This window comes from Mustela nivalis (genome assembly GCF_964662115.1).
Source record: "Mustela nivalis genome assembly, chromosome: 20".
Taxonomy (NCBI): domain Eukaryota; kingdom Metazoa; phylum Chordata; class Mammalia; order Carnivora; family Mustelidae; genus Mustela; species Mustela nivalis.
In genome coordinates this window covers 5002813-5025156 of record NC_139039.1, presented here as the reverse complement: position 1 = coordinate 5025156, position 22344 = coordinate 5002813, and the positions used below count along the sequence as shown (strand labels likewise).

General features: G+C 47.4%; 1 protein-coding gene across 1 annotated transcript in view; it reads left to right on the top strand.

The window, feature by feature from the left end:
- GPAT4 (glycerol-3-phosphate acyltransferase 4) overlaps positions 1-19492 on the top strand; it is a 33720-nt gene extending 14228 nt beyond the window's left edge. The window contains exons 3-13 of the mRNA XM_082715261.1: positions 7822-7891; positions 8261-8561; positions 9368-9442; positions 10397-10486; positions 10655-10748; positions 11347-11462; positions 12251-12306; positions 12821-12906; positions 16198-16326; positions 16420-16499; positions 18459-19492. Of these exons, the coding sequence (XP_082571387.1) occupies positions 7822-7891; positions 8261-8561; positions 9368-9442; positions 10397-10486; positions 10655-10748; positions 11347-11462; positions 12251-12306; positions 12821-12906; positions 16198-16326; positions 16420-16499; positions 18459-18567 (1206 nt within the window). The 3' untranslated portion in view covers positions 18568-19492. The remainder of the gene's footprint in view (positions 1-7821; positions 7892-8260; positions 8562-9367; positions 9443-10396; positions 10487-10654; positions 10749-11346; positions 11463-12250; positions 12307-12820; positions 12907-16197; positions 16327-16419; positions 16500-18458) is intronic.
- The last annotated feature ends 2852 nt before the right edge of the window (positions 19493-22344 follow it).

Below are 22344 nucleotides of genomic sequence, written 5' to 3'. Positions count from 1 at the left end.
GAAGTAGCTAATGATACCCTCAACAAAACAGTCCACAGTGTAAAGGAACTATTTCTGGAAGTTGATCTTTGCCACAGGACTTTTAATATCTATCCAGAAAGTTAGTACTTTATTAGCAGTATCTGTTTTCAGTTGTCACCAAATCCTCAGGTATTCTTTTTCATAGCTGAGACCATATATAATTTGAGAAAACAAAAAATTTAAGAAGTTATTTGTTCATATAGTATCTTATGGTTCAGAATAAATTCATTCATTTTCCTTTGGTTCCTTATAATTCTTCAGTGGATAGGGTATCTACATTTTGTCAGTGAGAAAACAGAGACTGAATGATTGAGTTCTAGAAATGTTACTTTATAGTGGTAACTGTTTTTTATTGGGTATTATTGAATATTGGGTTTTGGTATTTAATACTCCTGTAAGAATGTTCTGTCACATGTAAGAGTGGCATTTATTACATTCACAGTGTTGTACAGCCATCACCTCTGCTGAGTTCCCTGACACCTTCATCTCTGCAGGGGAAACCCCACACCCATGAAGCAACTGTCCTCCATTGTCCCATGCTCCAGCCACCATGAGTTTATGTTCCAGCTCTGGATTTGCCTGTGCTGGACAGTCCGTATTCGTGGAGTTCTAGCAGATGTGCTCTCTTGTGGTTGCCCTCTCTTGTGGTTGCCTTCTTCTAGTTAACGTCTTTTTGAGATTCATCCACATTATAATGTATTCCAGTACTTCTGTTTTTTTAATGGCTGAATAATATTCCACTGTGTTTCTGTACCATGGTTTGTTTATCCATTCCTGCACCAGGGGAGGTGGCTTGGCATGTTTGTACCTTCTGGCTATTGTCAGTAGTGCTGCTAGAGTGTACGTGTTTGTGTCTGAGTACTGTTGTCGATTGTTTGTTTTTGAGCCCTGCAGATGGTCTCTGAGGTTATCTAGTTACTTGCTTCTTGGAGAGTAGTATGGATACAGCTTGAGTTTCACCTAAGAGCAGGTTAGAAATGGAAGTCTCGGGCCCACTCCACACCTGCTAAATTAGAATCTGCATTTCCGCAAGATCCAGGTGATGGATGTGCACGCTGAAGTTTGAGAAGTGGCGACCTAGTCGGTCTTTGGACCCGCTACTTTGCTTATGTGTAGTATTTATTTTAATTAATCAGGAAATGTGATTTTCTTATATTTCAGTCCAAGAAAATCTTCATTAGAGCCCAGGATTCCTGTGGGCCATATAACTTAATACTCGTTAATACTGTGGCCCTTTTGCCACTGTGAAAAACCAGTAGAGGGGCAGTAGAACAGCTGGTAAACTTTTCAGGAGACAACACTGAGTGATGGCTAGCTTTCATTCAAGTTTAGAAGCAAGTGGCTAACTCACAGATCTATGGAAATCTTTATTTTTAAAACATAGAAGTCATAGCATTAGCCTTTGAGTTATTCCGCAGTAGCTAACATTTTCTAACTTGCATCACTTTGGGCCACAGAAGGCCTAGATATATTCCATTTTGAATATATCTCCTCAAGTTAATATTTTAAAGTTTAGTCAACTAAAATCCTTCTAATTATGACTGTATTTCTAAATGTATATTTTTGTAACATTAAATATGGATTATAATTACATAGCTGAAATTCATTAAATATATATGGTTGGGTTGATCCTTGGGATAGGTAATCTTGGGCCATCAGAGAATTTTCTTTGCTGATCACACCTCGAAAATTGCTAGTTTAAGGCACAGTGATTTAGAAGTGATTTGGGTATATGTGTGTATATTTATGTATGTACCCATTTTTGACCTCAAGATTTAGGATTTCAAGAACTGGATTTGTACTTCTATTTCCTAGAGATGTGTCTATCAGGCACCAAAAGGATTCTGGGTACTCTGGGTACTGTCCTGTTGAGCCGCATGGATAATTACAACTTGGCGTATAAGCTAGAGTCGGGGGTGGGCTAGAAAGGACTGATACCATTCCAGCAAGGTTGTAGGTGGCTCTGCAGGAATGTCTGGTCTTTTCTGACTCTGTTACTGTTCTGAGTTGACCTTAATGGACAGTTAAGAACTGAATGCTATCAGGATTAGTATTAGACTCAAGTTGGATTTGGCCCAACTGGTTTTATTTTATTTTTTTAAGTTTTTTTAAAAAGATTTTATTTATTTATTAGAGACAGCAAGAGAGGGAATACAAGCAGGGGGAGTGGGAGAGGGAGAAGCAGGCTTCCTGCAGAGCAGGGAGCCTCATGTGGGGCTCATTCCCAGAACCCTGGGATTATGACATGAGCCGAAGGCAGACACTTAAGAACTGAGCCACCCAGGTGCCCCTTATTTTAATTTTTTTTTAGAAGATTTTATTTATCTGTCAGAAAGAGCACAAGCAGGAAGAGCATCAGGCAGGGGGAGAAGCAGGTACCTCCCTGCTGAGCAAGGAGCCCAGACAACTCAGTCCCGGGAGCCTGGTATCATGACCTGAGCTGAAAGCAGATGCTCAACTAACTGAGCCACCCAGGAGCCCCACTTGTGGGTGTTTTTGTCCTGTTTTGTTTTGTTTTAAATTCTAGCAATATTAATTCCATTTCTTCTAATATCCTTTAAATTATTATTGTCAAGCATTTTACTTCTACATATGTGGGTGTTTTTTAATAGACTTATTTTACCTTTTTTAGCCTCTCTATCCTTCCTAAATCAGACTGCTGTGTATAATTTTGGAGCTGGAGGAAAGCTCAGAGAGCACCGTAATTCTGTGGGACTGTCCCCCACTACATATGAACTACCTGGGGAAGCATTTTAAAAGTACTTATTTGGGAGCAGTAGAATCTCCCCAGATATCCTAACTTAATTGGTCTAGATGGGTATATTTTCAAAACTCCCCAAGTGATTCTGAGGTCTGCCATCAAAAGGTGGAGTCTGATTGACTTCCTCTTGGATAGGGGGTCCTGCTTTATGACTTAATTCTAACAAACAGAACGTAATGGACATGAATTTTACTGTGTAATAGGTGAGATTAGGTTAGAAATGGCAGTATAACTTCTGCTTGTTGGGGTGCTTGCCCCTGGCACCCAGCGTCTGTGTTGTGAGGAAGCCCAGGCCACATGTTCCGTATTCCAACTCACAGCCCCAGGAATGCCCTGACAGCCAACATCAAGTGCTACATGCAGGAGCGAGCAGTCCGCAAAGGACCCCAGTCCTTAGTCTTCTAGCCACCTAGCTGATGGCAAACCTCATGCAGTTTGCAGCTTCATGAACAAAATAAGTGGTGGTGGTGTTTTAGGCCTCTGAGCTAGGGGGTAGTTTGTTATGTAGCAATAGATAATCAGACAAGTAATATAATGTTAAAGAATTTTAAACATTCATTCATGTTTACATAGCTTCTAATACCTTAACATTTTTGTACATGTATTACCTTTCAGTATTTGACAACTGCATACATATTTAATGGTTATGTTAATAGTGTATATATCTAATTTTGTATTTGTATTTTCTTTGGGGATTTTATTGGCCATTTTTAATAAGTAATCTTCATAATGCATATCCTGTTGGTCCATGCAGTACCTGGACTTGTGCTTTGGCAGAACTAAGCAAGCCCTGGCTTAACAGCTAGTTTCCCATAATCAGCGCATCCTTGTATAAAAATGAATCCCGGTATTCCTGCCAAGGGGAGAAGATAGGTGGGTGTCTTCTCGGTTCGCTTTCCTGGAAGACTTCATCGACTGAGTGTAGGTCCTGTCTGGTGCTGAGTTGCAGAAGGTTTTTGTGCGCAAAGAGCAGCAGTGTTCTTTACAAGTGTTGTTTTCTTAATGTTGGTGCTTCACATTTACCCTCAATATAGTAATGATGGTATTACTGGGGTACAAGTCCTGGAAGTGGCTTTCCATTGAGTTGAGAATGGTTTGAAGAAAGAGAAAGTAGGAAGCCTGGAAACAGAGAGGTGGAAAGAAATGACCTGGGTGATTTTGCCTCCTGTGCAAGGGCTTGATGGGGTCAGGTCAGAGACCATTGTAAACATTACAGCAATTGTAAACATGAGACTCTAGAGCGGAAGTGGCCGATGGAGAGTCCTAGAAAGCCAGTGGTGGTTGTGAGGAAACTGAAGAGGGCTGTACAGTGGGAGTGTGTAGTGGGATGGGCATAAGTTTTTGAGTTAGTGGCCCTTAGCTTGAAATCCAGGGCTCTTTGATGAGCTCTGAAACTTGACCTAAGTCGTTAGACTTTCCCGTGTCCTGCTTCATCTGCAGAGTAGAAGCCATATGCTTCATATGCTTCTAGTGAAAGCAGTCCTGTCAATCAGGCATGTCCTCCCGACCCCAGTGAAAAGGGGTGACTTTGACATAACCCTGATGAGCTGAGCGGATAAACTGAAGAAGGTGAGAGTATGACTCTGGCAGGGAAGGTGGTGGGAAGTAGTTGTAGGTTGTATCCTTTCCGCTCCTAGCTTTTCACATGGAGACCTTGATGGAGAGAAACCCTGGGAGTTAAAGTAGAAAGTAGCGACTGCCTGCTAAGTGCAAGACCCTCTATCAGATTGCTGGAGTGAGAACACAGGTTGCTTCTGGCTCCTGTTCCTCAGGTTTTACAGTCTTGTAAGAAAGACAAGTATACGCATATATAACTAATTCACAATTGGTTGCTAATTCATATACACTGGGAAGGACGAACGCCACAGGAATTGGGTAGGTAACATTTCATAGCAGAGTTGGCATTTGAACTGGAATCTTGAAAAGGAAAAGCCATTCCAGAAGTGCAGATAAGAAAGTACAGTCTTACTTAGAGACTGTACTTCAGAGACTTACTTTAATTAGGGACTTACTTAATTAGAGGCTTAGACACTGTACATAGCTTAGTGGAGCAAAAACATCGGGTACACAGAAGGGAGAGGTCAATTATAACGCAAATGTTTCTCTAGGCATTGAAAAGCCATTGAAACTTTGAGCAAGGAAGTGACATGATCAGACTGGCAGCATGTGTTGGGTGGCTTGAAGGGAGGAAAGAGCCATTGAATTGCCATGGCATTAATACAGGCAAGAGAATAAGCTAGGGGGCGAATGTGACGCCATCACCCAGGAGGCAGCTGGGAAAGAGTGCCCTTTCAGGGCAGGATCGATAGGACTTGGTGACAGATGGGAAACTCGAAAGCTTGGATGACTAGAGGGATAGTGATCCCACTGCCACAAGAGGTGGGCCAGAGGGAGGGGAGCACTATCGGCGTTGGGAGGAGGTATGCTGTTTTTCATTTGCAGCATGCTCGTGAGGGCTGGTTGGAGTTGCATGGGGAGATGCCCAGCAGGCGATCGGGAATGTGCGGTTGGCACTTCAGTGAAGTTAAGATTTGCACATTTGCTAGTTGCTACTTAGAGGTTACAGCTGAAGCAGGGAGAGAAGAGAGAGTTGCTAAAAGAGGTGGTGTTTGCAGGGGACTAGACGTGCTGGATGATGGGAGCCTGAATTTTCTAAGGGTCTTGTTCTTTGGGATGTATATGGTTAGTTCATGGGACAGTGAAAAGGAGGTGGATTCTGCTGAGATTAGGTTGCGAAGTCTGTGACTTCTGGTTAATTCCTAAATTGTAGTGTTCAATAGAATGGATAACTAGCAAAAGTACACCATTGCACCCTCTGCCTTTCTGGGAGCTGGGCCTACCTTTCACCTGCCAAGGTCTGCCTTGGCTTTGATGTTACCTAAGAGTGCAGCAGTGTTAATGCCCTTAAATGGTCTCTTCTCTGTCTGGGAGAGGCTGCGACTGGAGTAATGTAGTAATCTGATGCTCAGTAGCTCGGTAAATGGCATCTCACGTCAGGGGGAGGAGAGGAGGTTTATGGGAATGAGCTCTGAACCTAGGCTTCTCCGTTTTGTTCTGCATGTCTGAACGCTCTAGCTCTGCAAGTGACCACTCAGGGAAGCCGGCTGTGGAGTTAACCAGACGCTGCTCATGGGCGGCCCCCTTTTCTTCGGTCTTCTGCATCGGGCCGTGGCTTGCCGGTTCACCCATCAGCCTCTCCTCCTGAACAGGCTCTTCCCAGCTAACAGCCAGGTCCCTCCAGCCTTGTGACTGGGCACTTCTCTCCTAAACACAGAAGCATTTTGTAACATCCCTGAAGTGTGGAAAAGGGAGGGTAAGGCGATGTTGATGACAGCTCTGTGATAGAGCTAAGAGATGGAGGGGCTCATTTAACCTGTACCTTTCCAGTTCAAACACCACAGCCATCTTGAGTTTTGCAGAGTGAAGCAGTTCTCACAGACTTCAATTCTAGTGCTCAGAGGCTGGATGTCATATATGGCACCCTCCTCTGAGTTTCAAAATTGTCAGTATGGAACCAGGTTTTTCTGGTTCTGACTGTGGTTGCAGACTTGGCCAGAATGGAAACCCGCAAACTCCAGCTGAGAGGCCTGTGTCTGTATGCAGCCTTGCTAGATCCTCTTGTCTCCCTGGTCACCAGTTCACCTCTTCCCTAGATGGAATTCCCAGGTGGAGTCTCCCTTCCTCCATTGTAGGAGTTTTGTTTACATTTTCTTCTAGAAGAGATCATCCATGCGTAGAGCCAGAAAACATCAGCGCTAAATATCCGAAGTATAGAAAATGGGCTGTGGGTTTTCTTGCTTTAGATCCCTTCTGAGTGAGTGACTCTAAGCTGTGTTTTTTCTAGACAGTGGTGACTGAAGAAATTTCCAGATGAGGTCAGATCACTGATGAAAAACGCACATCCTGCTTTTGGCTCTGCCAGACCAGCCAGAGCCGTCTGCTGGTACTTGAGGCTCTGCCAGCAGAGTATATACCAAATGCTTCGGGCTCTGTGGGTTTTGCTGCGTCACGGGATGACAGGGTTCTCTCTCACCTTGCATAATTGTGGAAACAAGTTTGAAAAGATGCCTTTTAAAATATCTGTTCTGTTTCTTCGACTTGCCATGGACTTCACTCTCTATACTGTGATAACATACTTCAGTTAGGGATAAACGAGCGCGTTTTCACCTGAAGTTAGGGGTAGTGGGTGAGACCCTGGCTCGCTTCCTGCAGGTAGACATATGGTAAGGAAGGGAGGCTTCTTTTCTAGATGTCTTGTAGAGGCCATCATTATTTCAGTCACAGTGAGGACAGTTAGGGCGTTTTGCAGTTTCCCAAGTTCTGTCACATATATGGTCTCATTTGATCTTAAGCGACCCCATGAAGCAGGAGGTTGACATACTATCAGTCCTATTTTATAGATAGAAAAGATGAGTTGGGATGAGTTGCTTAAGGGACTTAGCATTAGTGTCCAATTAAATTTTTTTTTTTTAAATCTCCAAATGGTGTTTTTGTGTATTTTTGTTTAACACTAAGCCCTTCTGTATCAGGTGGGGGGGGGGGTCGTTCTATTACAAGGCTGCTCAGAGCTGGATGGACAGTCTAGACATATATATTATTTAAATTGTTGCTTCTGGAATAATTGGGGAGGTAGGCAGCGTCAGGTGGTGGGCGGTTGCTTAAAGGATGCTTGGTTCTGCTGTTTGAGAATAGCTGCTGTGTAGCAGTGAGAGAAACACGAGGTCTGTGTGCTGCCAGCTTGTGGACTCCTTAGGTGCCCTGAAGACAGATGTAGGCGGAGAGAACCTAGGCCTGAGAAATTTACCCAAGCTTCTGGAGTCTCCAGGCCTCTACTCTAGGTGTCTCATCTTCTGTTGCTTGTCATCAAGGAGGGAGATGGCTCTAGAAGCTGAAGCTTTGACTTTCCTTTTAGAGTGGGTGCTTTCTCAGCTACAGTCTGATCTCAGGTGACTGGGATCGAGGCTTTCCCAGAATGGATATGGAGTGCGTTGCTGTATGAAGAAGGATCTCATTCTCTGTGTTGTCATTTCTCCCTACAGTGGGCCACCTTGAGGATGGAGAGAGGCGCCAAGGAGAAGAACCACCAACTTTACAAGCCCTATACCAATGGTAGGACTGGCTCTTTCTCCTTATCTCACAATCCCTTTGACCTATGTTCCTAAGTGCTTTTAATTCCACACATACTCTTCACTCTATCAAAGGGAGTATATGGACTCTGTATATTTTAGATACTTTTATTCATTTATTTATTTATTTACTTGAGAGACAGAGTGTGAGCAGGGGAGGACCAGAGGGAGAGGGAGAAGCAGACTCCATGATGAGCACAGAGACTGACGAGGGATCCTGAAATCGTAACCTGAGCTAAAACTAAAGAGTTGGCTGCTTGACTCACAGAGCCACCAGGTGCCACTGGACTCTGAATATTTTTAACATGCTTCCTCCCAGCATGTTGCTTGACACGGGTGTTCTCTGTTACAGGAATCATTGCAAAAGATCCCACTTCGCTAGAAGAAGAGATCAAAGAAATCCGTCGAAGTGGTAGTAGTAAGGCTCTGGATAACACTCCAGAGTTTGAGCTCTCCGACATTTTCTACTTTTGCCGGAAGGGAATGGAGACCATCATGGATGATGAGGTGACAAAGAGGTTCTCAGCAGAGGAGTTGGAGTCCTGGAACCTGCTGAGCAGGACCAACTATAACTTCCAGTACATCAGCCTTCGGCTCACTGTCTTGTGGGGCTTAGGAGTGCTGATTCGCTATTGCTTCCTTCTGCCACTCAGGTGAGCGCAGCCTGACGGGGACAAAAGGCTTGAGCGGCGGCTGCCTAAGCCCGAGTTGTGGCTGACCTCCCTGTGTCACTCTGCTTTGCTTTCCCCCTTCCGAAAGGAGCAGAGTTTGATTCTGTCACTGGTAGTCTCTTGGGAGGGAGACCATCGACTCTTGGAAGGGTCCACTGGGGGTGATCTTTTAAAGGCCCTTGGATTCTCTGCAAATCAGACAAAAATCGTGGGGTTTCCTAAATTGCTCGTCTAGTTGGCCTAAACACAGGGACAGGGAATGTGGTGTACTTTCTGGCCATTCCTCCCTGGACATGACCAGGTCTTTCCTGCAAGCTTGCCTCTCTAATACAGAGGCAATATTGAACTCTCAGGTTTTCTGTACCATGTGCTATTCTGAGTACACCTTGCTGGCTGCCGGTACCTTCAGGCTCTACTTCCTGTTGCTCCACAGAGAAGCTCTGCTTTCGCCAGGGTGTGGAGCCAAAGGGAAGGGTAAGACAGCAGGACAGCAGGTGCCTGGGGGCAGAGCAGCCAACAGCAGGCTTTTCCATCCTTCTGGCTGCCTGATGTTGGGGGAGATAGCGTCCGCTGAGAGCCAAATCCATAGCCTGCTGTCAGTTTGGAGTTAAAATGATATCTGGGTATGCTGGGCCTCTCATTTCTAGATGAAACTCTTACCTGGATCCTAGGTGATCTGATGGTTTTGGGGGTGGTTTTCGTGATGTCGACTTTCATTGTCACACGTTCCAGTCTATCTGTAGTGCAAGGGTTTGTTTGCTGTGTTTTCACGTGTCTTCTTCTTACAGGATAGCTCTTGCTTTTACTGGGATTAGCCTTCTGGTGGTAGGCACTACCGTGGTGGGATACCTGCCAAATGGGAGGTGAGTTGTTTGCGAGAGTCCATTTCTGGAGGGCACTTAGCTCCGAAGTTGTGGCTCCCCCCACACTACTCCTCTGGGCACAGGCAGACCTGCAGCATCTTAGGTAGATAAGATAACCCAGTGATAACAGTGGCGTCAACATTGTTATTTTTCACCAGTCTTGATCTGTGACTTTGCTCTTTACCCTCTAACACTCATACTCTTATCCCTCTAAGACAAGGGAGGAACCTCCCAACTGTGGAGTCGAGGGTCAACAGATTTAACGGCATGTCATTTAGTTTTGAGCATTCTACTGTGTTGATAAATTGGTAAAAGGAAAAGAAATATAGGTAGGGCTTTTTTTGTGTGTGTGTGTTTTTTTTTAAGATTTTATTTATTTATTTGACAGAGATCACAACTAGGCAGAGAGGTAGGCAGAGAAGTGGGGGAAGCAGGCTCCCTGCTGAGCAGAGAACCCCATGCGGGGCTTGATTCCAGGACCCGAGATCATGACCTGGGCCAAAGGCAGAGGCTTAACCCACTGAGCCACCTAGATGCCCCTTGTGTTGTTGTTATTGTTGTTTTAAGAGAAATTTGTTCCTTCTAGAAGTTCTAGGGCCAGCTCTCTTCCCCAGGCTGGTGAGGTTAGAGACTCTGTCCTTTGCTCTGCCTGTAGGCATTGACTGGAAGTAAAATAATCAAGGAGGCTTATCTTTGCTGGAAATTTGAGGGCTGTATAAATTCTAAACCCAGTCACTTCGGTAAATTGAAGCAATTCTTGTCATTTCTCTGTTTCCTCATATGTAGGCATAAAGACACTCGTGCACTGTAGAGTTTTACCATATGTACTAATGTTTTTAAAAATAGCCTGCAGTCCTAAAGGGCTGTAGGCAGGGATGGTTGCATTGTTCCAGTCTGTAACTTCTCCCGACTTCCTGTGTGTAAAGTAAAAAAATCTGTGTCCTGTCATACCAGGTTTAAGGAGTTCCTGAGTAAACACGTTCACTTAATGTGTTACCGGATCTGCGTGCGAGCCCTGACAGCCATCATTACCTACCACGACAGGTGAGGGCACTTTGTGTGACATGGGGAACTGGCACTGGCCAACCACGGCTCACCTGCACCTCACCAGTGAGGGCTCCCGGAGCCCATGAGGTGGGTGAAGTAAGGGCTGAGTTCCAGATCAGTTGTTTCACATGGGTTTTATTGCTTTTGCATTCTTTCTAAACACAGAGAAAACAGGCCCAGAAACGGTGGCATCTGCGTGGCCAATCACACCTCTCCAATCGACGTCATCATTTTGGCCAGCGATGGCTATTACGCCATGGTAAGACCTTTCTCTGTTGCTTTCCTGGGCAAGTAAGACCTTAAGCATGCTCAGGGCTGGGATGTTTCTGGACCCTTCAGAGAGCTCTTCCTGAAGAAAATAAACATGGGAACATGTAAGACTGTTGCCTCTTTCTGTTGCTTTGAGAACTCCATGGGACTTTGATAGGAGGACTTCTGAGTAGGTTGATAACAAAGAGCGCGGTTGGAGGTTAGCCTTTGGGTGTTGAGGCAGACCATGGAAGGGGGTGACGGACAGGGAAGGGGGATTTGAAAGGACTGGGTTCAAGGGCATTAGAGAATCTGCCCAGGAAAAGCACTTTTTTACACGAGGTATTACTCAGCTTCATTATTTTTTTTTTCGGGTTTTCAGCTATGTTTTTAATGATGTATCTTTGATATCACTAAATAAAAGGCAAAATTAAAGATTTAGAGTCTAATAATGGTTTCTTAATAGTGAGAAAATTAATGTTTTCAGTAAAATGTTAGAGGGTGAGAGGTTGGGATACTTTCCTTTTGGGATCTGGGGCTGTCTCCACATAGTGGGGATTGCGTGTGAGAGTGGCTTCACTCCCGGTTATTCCTCTGTGTGAGATTAGGTGGGTCAAGTGCACGGGGGACTCATGGGTGTGATCCAGAGAGCCATGGTGAAGGCCTGCCCGCACGTCTGGTTTGAACGCTCTGAAGTGAAAGATCGCCACCTGGTGGCTAAGAGGTAAATCCACAAAATGCCTGTTGCTCTCTGTGATCAGTTAGGATGTATGCGCTTTAGGGGTTGTTATCCTTCCACGGTAGAATCGTAGTGTCTTCTACACTGAGTCCTCACTGCTTTCATAATAAAACGTTTTTTCCCTAAAATATGGAATAGAAGAAGTATGGAAGTTTGGTATTATTTGTCAAGTTTGTAATCTCTCTTAACCTTTTTTATTTATTACTCATTGTAATGAACCACATGTGAACTTTTAATGCTATTTGAAATCTCGGGATGAATTCATTATCACAAATAAAAACAAACTTAAGGCAGCGGGAAAAGATAGAGTTGATGTACATAATGGTAAGAGCTTTGCGGAAACTGAGAGGAATGAAGGCTCAGTTGGGACCATCTTCTTCAGGGACAGACGAGCCTGCCCCAGATTCCCTTTACCGCTTCTCTCAGGAACAGTATTAAGCCAGGTGGCTGTCCAGAAGTCCAGTGACAAGTGCTTCTTGAGGGTGCTGTTAGCAAGGCCCTGTTGCAGGCACGTCCTTTAGGTTGTCCCAGGTCTGAGCAGTGTCCTCTACAAAGACCTTAATACTTCACTGAACAGCTGTATGAGTTAAACTGCAGTCATCTGGTTTTCCCTGTCTTTATATGTTTTGTCTTTATGAGATTCAGACTGGGGTTTGTCAAAGATCATCACATTTGTGGTTTGTGTGACATCCATGTAGCATATTTATAAGTACATTTTGGTGATGATGGATATAAAGCTTTCTGAGCCTCTGTGTTCTTTTTCACTTCCAAAGACTGACTGAGCATGTGCAGGATAAAAGCAAGCTACCCATCCTCATCTTCCCAGAGGGTAAGAAGGGGTGGGGCCCTGCAGAGGGTTTCTTTGTGGGAGGGTGGGGAGGCCATGCAGGATGGTGACTCTGCTGTTGCCTCAGAACCAAGTCCCTCAACCCTGGCTGGGGTTATCTGTTTTCACTGACGGATGTTCAGGTGGGGCTTAAAAACTCTGGGAAGTGCAGCATTTGGACTGGGAGTGCCAAAGTGCGACCTTCCCAGTACAGGAATCCCTTCTGTAATATGTCAGTGGGGTCTCAACTTCTTCTAGAGTTCTTCCTGAGACCTCCCAAGTCTGCTCAGTGGCTCTGGCCTTTTATTGAGGCTGGGTGTGTTAATTGGGGAAAGTGATCTTGTAATAGGAGAATGAGAAACAGTATAGTGTTTTGCTTATCCCTGTTAAGTGTTCATTCCTAAGCTAGGGAGATTATCCTATTTGAAGACTTTTTCTTACTATATTTAGTTCTTACTCCTAATCTCTGAGGTGAAGGACCAAAACAAATCGCATTTTACTCTCTTCTGTGTTTTAGGAACCTGCATCAATAATACATCAGTGATGATGTTCAAAAAGGGAAGTTTTGAAATTGGAGCCACAGTTTACCCTGTTGCTATCAAGGTACGAGACCTCTGAGGGCGCATGTGGTCATTGTCGCATCTGCTGTGGATGGGACGCGGCAAGAGAAAGGGGAGGAAGAAGCTGGCGTCACCAGTCAGCAGGTTGATCCTCCAGTGGGGCAGCTTGGGCCAGGATAGTGTGGGTAGAGTGTTCCAGAGGAAGAGAAGGGACATGTTCATGGTTCAGAATCCGCTGGGCTAGAAGGGACAGGAGTGTCCAAATGAGGACCGTCAACCAGATCACAAGCTCGCATGTTGTCCCCCACTTACGACCTCTCTGTAAGCCTCTGTAAGGTACTCCGCTACAGAGGGGCGTGCTGCGGGGAGCAGGGATGTGGCCCTGCTGGATGTGTACGTTTGGTGGAGAGGTGAGCACGTGTGGCTGTGGATATGTCCTAATACTGAAAGAAGAAGCAGCCGCACAGCTTTGGGCTTTGGTATCACTGTAAATACCAGAAGCCACTGATAAAGATGAAATATATCTTAAGAGCTTGTCTAGGCTGTCCCCCACTTTTCGGAGCTTGTACTTCAAACTTACTAGGAAGATGGGATTCAGTCAATCATTTTCCTCTTTTCTTCCTCTCTCCGCCTTTACATCCATCTGGTTTTACGAAGGCATACATCATGCTGTTTCTAAAAGAATGTTATTACTCACGTTATTATGTCTACACAGCACAGGCTGTTGTGGGTGTGTTTAGTGCTTAAGCTGAGATCGCAGCTAGGTAGAACAGCAAGGACGTGTGTGCTCGTCCATCCTCTCACGGGGTCTGCGTGCCATGTACAGAGCTTTCTGTTAGAAGAATCAGCGTCACTTGGCACAGTGCAGGGGAGGCAGGGTGTTTCTCTTGGGAAAGCCAGTGCTTCCCACCCGCGCTCCCCTCTACCAGGGAGGCAGAGTGCTGGGACAGGAGTGCCAGATGCATAGTGGCTGGAGAACTGACTGATCCATGGGATCGCACTCCCCAAGCCACCTGTCGAGGGTGCTGTCTACCAGAACAGCAAGAAAGCAAGCAGTCTGGTAGCAGTGTCTGCCGGAGGGGGGGAGCCTGGGGACTGCTGTCCGTGTCACCTGCATCCCATCTTGCATTCAGTATCCAGGGCTCCCCGTCCATGTGCATTAAAAACATTACGAGAAGAGCCCTTTCTCAGTGTTCACTCCAGAACATCAGTTCTTTGTAGCTGTGTCAGTGTCACCTGGCGGGACTAGGAGAACACAGACTACTGGCTCTTTCCCAGCTTGCGTGTCTGACCCGTTCCTGGGTGCTACGGATGGGCCGGTGGGAACAACACTTGGGGAGCCCTGCTGTGGAGCAGTGGGTCTTAAACAGTTTTGAGACATGGACTCTTAGGACAGTTATGGCTCCTCTCCAGACAAAAAGTCCCGTCAGTTTTACATGTAATTTCATTCTGTCCAGATTTATTTATTTATTTTTTTTTTTAAGATTTTATTTATTTATTTGACAGACAGAGATCACAAGTAGGCAGAGAGGCAGGCAGAGAGAGAGAGAGAGAAGCAGGCTTCCTGCGGAGCAGAGAGCCCGATGTGGGACTCGATCCCAGGACCCTGAGATCATGACCCGAGCTATCAGCTCAGCGTGGAACAGAGATTCCGCTCTAAACGAAGGGCTCTCACGTACGATGTCAGCTAGTTTATTCATACAGTGCTTTATCGGAGGTAACACCTCTTTCTTCAAAACATGGGCATTAGTTTCTATTTAAAACTCATTCTTCTCTCCAGTTTCCCTTTGCTATTATAATGTAATAGTTGAATCTAAATTTCTTCATTTAGTCCGTAATTCAGTCTAAATGTCTTCGTTCCTGCGTAGTCAGGTCCACGTCTCTATTCGAGAATCATAAAATCTAGGCTTGAGGAGCCTGCAAGGCCCGCGGTTCGCGCCCAGCCCCGAGCCCTCACGTGGGGCTCCGGCAGCATCCCCGCCGGGGTTCCTCTCACGCTGCTCCACGGGGAGAGGAGCAGCCTGAGAGGCTCACCAAGCCTGTGAGCGTTTCTGACGCCAGCGGCAGCCTGCTCCTGCGCCATCACTCTGCCTATCGCCAACACTGCGTCGCTCACTCATTGTCTCTTCCCGTTTCCACACTCTGGTCCTTCTCTTTGCGTTACAGTCACAGCCTGAGGTCATGTCTGTGGTGGCACTTCGGACGTTTGCTGGCGGTTGCAGGACACTCCATCCAGGTGTTCTCCAGGACTCCGTTCTTTTTGTTGCTTCTTGCATAACTTCCTCCAGCACCTTTCCCCCCGCCTTGCTTACCGGCTGCTTCAGCTTCTCTTCTGTTGGGTGACACTGCAGGTCACAGCTTCAGCCACATTTCCCACAGAATGCCACTGACGTACAGCCTCTGCTTCCATTAGAGTCACTGGCAAAGGACAGTGTAGTGGGTCTGCTGCTTGGCGGGAAGCGCGGCACCTGCGTGGCGGAGACCTCGGGAGCTGTTGTGCACGCATTTGCCAAGGAGGAATGCCAGCGACACGGTCAGAGCAGAGCCTCCTGCTCGCACGGTCAGCTTTGTTAGTGGTGTCGTCACAGAAGCCTCTCAGAAGCTTTGTCGTTTTCTCCTTGGTCAGGGGCACCAGAAATACTAACAAGTTGGTGCCTTTGGGTGAGGTACATGTAGCAGCAGGGATGAGTGAGCGACGCAGTGTTGGCGATAGGCAAAGCCTTGTGGTGGAATGTTCTAAAGGTTAAATCTGGGGAATGGAGGTATGAGAGTATCTTACCCTGTTCTCTTTGGTTTGGGATATGCTTGAACATGTTTTAAGAATTACATCTGTGGGCACCTGGGTGGCTCAGTGGGTTAAAGCCTCTGCCTTCTGCTCAGGTCATGATCTCAGGGTCCTTGGATTGAGCCCCGCATCGGGCTCTCTGCTCAGCGGGGAGCCTGCTTCCCCGTCTCTCTCTGTCTGCCTCTCTGCCTACTTTTGATCTCTGTCAAATAAATAAAATCTTTAAAAAAAAAAAAAAGAATTAAATCTGTGAGTGAGGAAGACATGAAATGGGTCAAAGAGGGGGCTCACTCGTTTGAGAAAAGCAGGTAGGGGAGTCCTCCCTCGTGACCTGGAGCAAAATCTTGAGTTCATTTGGGGGGCTCATGTTGCTAGAGTTCAGAACTGCGCGAGCATAGAATGGCTTCAGAGTTGTTCATGGAGGGGGTCTGGGAGCTGCTTTTTGGAACTGATGCTGCCCCAGGTGAGCAGTCCCGCAAGTTGCTGTCGACACCCATGTTTTGTTAGAATTGCGGACTTCTTACCATCCAGTTTTCCACTGCTTTTCAGTATGACCCTCAATTTGGTGACGCCTTCTGGAACAGCAGCAAATACGGGATGGTAACATACCTGCTGAGAATGATGACCAGCTGGGCCATTGTCTGCAGCGTTTGGTACCTGCCTCCCATGACCAGAGAGGTAGGTCCTCACCCCGACACCATGCACAGGTCTTCGCTTCCTTCTGTGTGACGCCAGCCTGTGTTGAGTAGTCTCATTTATGCTTTCTTACAGACAGATGAAGATGCCGTCCAGTTTGCCAATAGGGTGAAATCCGCCATTGCCAGGCAGGGGGGGCTTGTGGACCTGCTGTGGTGAGTCAGAGCCAGGTTTTATTGGCAGAGTCGAGCAGGATGTGAATTTCTGAAGTAGATGCTGAATTGTTGACTCCTTTTACAAAGAATCCTCCTCTCCCTGGTGTGGAAAATTAAGCTCATCAGCCTTGGAGAATGAGCAGTGTGACTGCTTTCTCCTAGTTCCAGCTCAGAAGTGCCCCATGCACTTAGAGACACAGAGCCCAGAATGCTGGGCCTGAAGCAGTTGATTCTTCGTACCTTCTGGGGTTTGTATCCATCTGCCAGGGCACCCAGACAGTCCTTATCTCTTTAGGTGGGGGTGACTGGATGCTGATCTGGAAGCTGCATTAACTGGTCCCTCTGATCTTGAATATTTGGTAAAACTGGGCCAGCCTTAGAAAAGCGGAAGTTTCATTTATTACATTTAGTTTGTTAACCTACTAGAGCAGGCGTTGGCAGACTCTCCCTGTGAAGAGTCGGTAAATGTTTTAGGCTTTGTGTATCGTGTGGCCACTGTTGCAGCTGCTTTAATCTGCCCCTGCAGAGTGACAGCAGCCGGACAGCATACAGAAACACATGAGCGTGGCTGGGTCCCAGTAAAATGTTCTCAGGGCAGGTGTGAGGCTAGGTTTGGCCCGTGGGTCATAGGTGGGGCCCTGCACACTGGAGTAGGAGATAGTGACACTCCGAAGAACGGGGGCTGAGTTGGGAGCAGTGCTGGCTCGGGGGATCATCCACCCTCCGGGACCCTTCGTTTGACGCGCAAAGGTCAGCTCTGTTAGGCACTTGACTAAAGTGGGCATTTAGGGAAAAGAATGTAGAGATTCAAATTTTAAACTGACATGGGGATTCTCAGGTATGGCCTTTTAAAAAAGCTCACGTTCCTCCAGCTCTCGTTGTGAGCCAGGCTCCGTGCCGCTGGCGCCGGAGAGGACGGCCTCCCTCCGCCCTCGCCGTAGACCCATGCGGGGTGGGGATTGTCCCTCCCATTTCACATGTGAGACACCAGAGCTCAAAGAGGTCAGGTGACTGTTTTCCAGAGTCGCCGAGTAATCAGTGGAGCCAGATTCTGAACTCAGGTCTGACAGGCTGCTCGAACTGGAGTGTCAGTCCACACTTCCTGGCCGCAGGGCCCCAGGAAGACAAGTGGGGCTCCCTTTAAAAGAGAGCCTTTTGCTGTGGATCGTAAAGGGTATCGCACATGTAAGAGCATTGGGTGTCAGGTCTGTCCAGCGGTGGGGGCGGGCTTCATCGTACCTCAAAGGGGAAGTCCAGGTGTAGCAGAAATCCTGAAAAGGGACTGGGGTTTCTGTTAGTCACTGAAGGTAGGTGATGCTAATTCTAACATGAAGGCGAGCAGTCAGGGTGCCAGGTAGGAATGGGACTTTGAGGAAACAAATCCCAGTGTGGTAGGATAGCAGAGGGAAGTCTCGCCGGGGCCGTGAGCACAGGAGTATGGGCGTGACTTGGATTCCTCTCCAGCACCATCCCTCAAGCACAGAAGAAGTAAGGACTCACAGTTCTCCTTATGTTCATTGTTGGCATGAATCTCTGGGTCTGAATTTTACAGACTTCATTTCACAGATCAGATTTACAGATTCATTACAGTTTTAGTCGTTCTTAAAGCTGGCTCACCTTCCATGATGCCAGAATGCCTCCTTTATCTTCAGTAAGGTGAGAGTGAACATTTGAGTAGAAAGCATTGTAAACCCCTAGGTAGGTAGGTTTGAGCAATGACAAAGTACCCTGAACGTGAGTACCGACTTCTGACCCCAGGGCAGGAGTGAAAGATTTAAGTCAGAAGTGGTAAAATTGGGGAGGGCCAGGTCAGTATATGAGGTCACCCCAGGAGGGAGAGAGCCATGGAGTGCTTTTGTTTCTGAAGGGTTCTTCTGGGGTTTTGAGCAGCGAGGGGCTGTGATCTAAGGGTGGATAGGAGGCCTTCTTTGCTGTGACACCAGACTTCTCTCTCATCAGGGATGGTGGTCTGAAGAGGGAGAAGGTAAAAGACACGTTCAAAGAGGAGCAGCAGAAACTGTACAGCAAGATGATTGTTGGGAACCACGAGGACAGGAGTCGGTCCTGAGCCCGCGCCTTGCGCTGGCGGGAGCCACTGCTCGCAGACCCTGACCCGCGAGCCAGCTGGAGTTGCTGCCGCCGCTGCCCCTGCTGCCCCCACTGCTGCATCCTTTCCAACTCCGGGGCTCTTCAGGCCGCTCTGGATCCCAGGACTCCAGCTGCTTTAGAACTGCCCCTGGGTGCACCGTCTGCAGTGGGCACTGCCGGGGGTTGCTGCCCAGGACGAGATGCCTTCTTGTTTCTTTTACACTAAGTCCATTGGAGGAATGCCATTAAAGTCAGCTCTCCACCTGTGCACGTGTGGGGCTGAGTGGTTGGGAAGCCTTGGCCACGTGCCCGTGTTCAGGACGTTAGGGTGTCCGTCTGTTACAGATGCCATATGCCAGGGACTTTGCTGAGGAAAGCCCCCCCACCTCCGCTTCTGAGGAGAGAAGGCAGTGTGACTTGCTTCAGCCCAAACATCGCCGCCCCGAGCCTCGGAGCTCTGCAGACTGGGTGAAAGGAAAACTTGTCTGCGGGGGCTTTTGGCAAAATGGGGTTTTAAATCCTGTGCTCCTCCCCACAAGCAGAAGCACAGGATTACCAAAGGGGATGGCAGGAAGCAAGGTGGACCAGTGACTAGGGCATGGTGGGAACCAAGAGTCATTTTGTGTTCAGACTCCAGTGCTAATCCTGAACTCCCATGTGACTTGCTCTCTGTTAACTTGTGCCTCAGTTTCCCCATCTGTTACCTGGATCAGGAGGGGAGGGTGGTCATACCTACCTCACAGGGTTGTTGTGGGGATCGAAGTGCTACTTTGAAGGACAAGTTGCTCAGTGTTAAAAGTATAGGTCCATGAAACGTGGCAGGAAAGGTCTGAACTCAGAGCTGCTGCAAAGGGCTTTGAGTTTGTTTTTGTGAGTAAATAAAATTGTCTCTGATGGCCAATTAATTGAGGGGTTTTCCCTTCACTCTTTTCCCGTATAAGTAGCCCTAAGCAACATGCTTCATAGAGTTACAGTCCTCTGACTTGACCATAACCCCGAGACTGTCGGGAATCCATTTGGCTTCTGGAATGAGGAATAGTACCGTTCAGAAGAAGCTACTCCCCCTATCAGATGTTTGCCTGTCTCTCTGACGCGCTTAGAATTTCCAGCACAGACAGGTGTGGAGTTCTCCACTGATGGGTGCCTGGGATAAGAGGCGTGTGAAGAGGTGCCATTTGTTGAGGACAAGGATAGGGCAGTCTAGATGTAAGGACTGTGGGAAGCAGCAAGGTAGGAACAGAGGCTCTGGAAGGGTTAGTGAGGGGACAGGATGGGCAGGTGGTGCACCGTGGGCTTCCACACAGCCGGAGGAAAGCTGGGAGCTTCCTGGGTCTCCTGTGCCCAGCTGCAGTCACTGTGAAGGCGGATCCCAAGCCAAGCAACCCGCACCAGTTCTGGCTCTCAGGGTGTACCAGTTTCACGCCCCCACCTCGCTCCCCCTCTGCCCATCCGTCCAACCCTTCCCACTCCTGCCGCTGGATCCAGCAAGGCACAGCTGTGACACCTGTCAGGATGTGCACCAGCCACCGTAAGCGTCGCCTCTCCCAGGCTGCCCTGGGCCTGTGCAGGGGGCTGAGGCAGGAAGGCAGCCCTGCTCCTGAGACCTGACTTGATAGCACTTTGTCTTCCCCGCCCTGACTGCTTCCTGTTCCTTGACCTCCCTTACTGGCCTCCCGTTTGCTCTCACCTGGCCTGTTGCTAACCAGTGAGAAACGATTTTTCTTTCCAATAAAAACCCTGTTTTGACTGTTAAGGAACAGCCTCTTAAGAACTGTTTTACAAAGAGTGAACAGTGGTTTTCAGCTTTTAGAGGAGACAATATAGTGTTTAAAAACCATCCGGAATGATCTTTAAAATCAGTTTTCGAGGCTCAAGTTCCCTTTTTTTTAAAGTTCTTTTTTAAAAAGCTCTCTGTTGTTTAGTACGTTTACATCATGATTTTCATAAATATGCTGAAAAGAATGTGAAAAAACTAAAAATATTAAAAATATGCCTGTCGGTTACCTAGCAGAGTATTGCAAGAGCCTGGGTTAGAATCAACTACTGTGTAAAGAAATACTTGTGGAAACTAAGCAAGGGTTATTGTACTGTTTTACAAAGAGAAGAGATGTGAATTACGCCCCCCCACCAGAAAAGCAATTTCTAAAATTTTTATTTGGTTCATGTTTAAAGTATGGAGACTCATCAAACTACACCACCTTTTTAAATTGGGGACCTGCGGGCCCCCCATTACCCCTAAGTCAGATGCTTGGTTTGGGATAGCTGGACAGGTTTTGGCTGGTAAAGCCTTACAACACGTAGGACCAACCACATAATCATGTAAAGCAAAGCCAAGTACAGAAGACTCAGGATCTAGCAGCAGTGAGGATGGTTCTGGAATAAAACCAATGGCATCAGTTGGTAGGATGAGCCCTGGCCAACCTCTAATCCCACTTCTAAACCGGCTACTCACTTGCTGTTTTGACTTTCTCTCTCCATTCCCTGACCCACAATTAAGGACTTGGGCTAGATGGCCTCCAAACCTCTTTCCATGTCTGTAAGTTTTAAAACCATGGTTTTAACTTTAGCTCTCATTTCCCAGGTCATCTGGTTCAGATCTGATTTGGATGCATTTTGTTCCTCCAGAACATAGAGCTAGTGAACACTCCGCCAGACGGTGTCCCTGTATGAAGGGGGGGCTTCCAGGTTTCAGGTGAAGGGGGGCCGGGTGGATTTGAATGTGGATCTCGGAAAGCTGTTTCCACTCAACCATGAGGTATCTTTGGTCCAGCTAGTTAGAGAAGGAATTTTGAAAGGCTAGTGAGATTCCCCTGTCAGAGGAAGCTCGGTAGATGGCTGTGGGCCAGGCCAGAGCTCAGCAGGCTTGGCTTGATGGAGCAGTTAGAGATGATGGCCTTCCAACAGTAGAACTCGCTCTTGAGCCTGGTTCTGGACCGCGTCAGCCCTGGCTCCCTGCTGCTGCCCTGCCCAGGTGAGAAGAGGCTAGCTGTGAGGGGGCACTGAGTGCCCCATGGAGCCCTGCGTGCCCAGCCCTTGGGGGCAGCAGCCCGCCAAGAGCAGCTGCGAGCCCTGCTGTCCTGCAGAACTGTTCTGGGTCTGGAGATCCCGCCGTTCCTTTTGGGAATCGCCCAAAAACACCGTGGCCTCTGGGATTGCTGCTTCCACGTCCGTGACACACCAGCGAGAGCGAGTCCGCCGTGGTGCGTGTCCCCTGGGCCCGCTGTACCTCTCAGGCAGCCAGACTCGATTTCTCCCATTGCACGCACGCTGTGTGGCCTGGGACCCGCCGGCCGGAAGGGCAGCTGCACGCACACTGGCTCTTGGACAGGCTAAGAGACGACCAAGCGGCCATCCATCTTCCGTGGCGCTAACACCCCCTCTCCCCCCAGTCAATATGTCTCTCTCCGATGGGAAAGTTAATAAATTTTGCTCTAGATTAAAAGTATTGATCATTTCATTTGTAAACGATAAATAAAAAGGGGGGACTTTTCATTGCAGCAGGGGTGGCGTCTGGTGTATTTTGCCAGTGCAGTTGCGCCAGCCGTCGGGGGGGTGGGCTTCTCATATGCATTCTGGCCGGCCAGCTGCATTGATTTCCTATTAGTCTCCCCAGCACCACCCAGTAACACATCATTTCAGTACCTGCTATTAATGGTCTTTTGATAAATAATCACTTGTAAGTCAATAAATTTTTATTAAACAGTGTGGCTCTTTGATTTATTAAAATCCGACCGTGTTTGTCTGGGAGAAAAGGGAT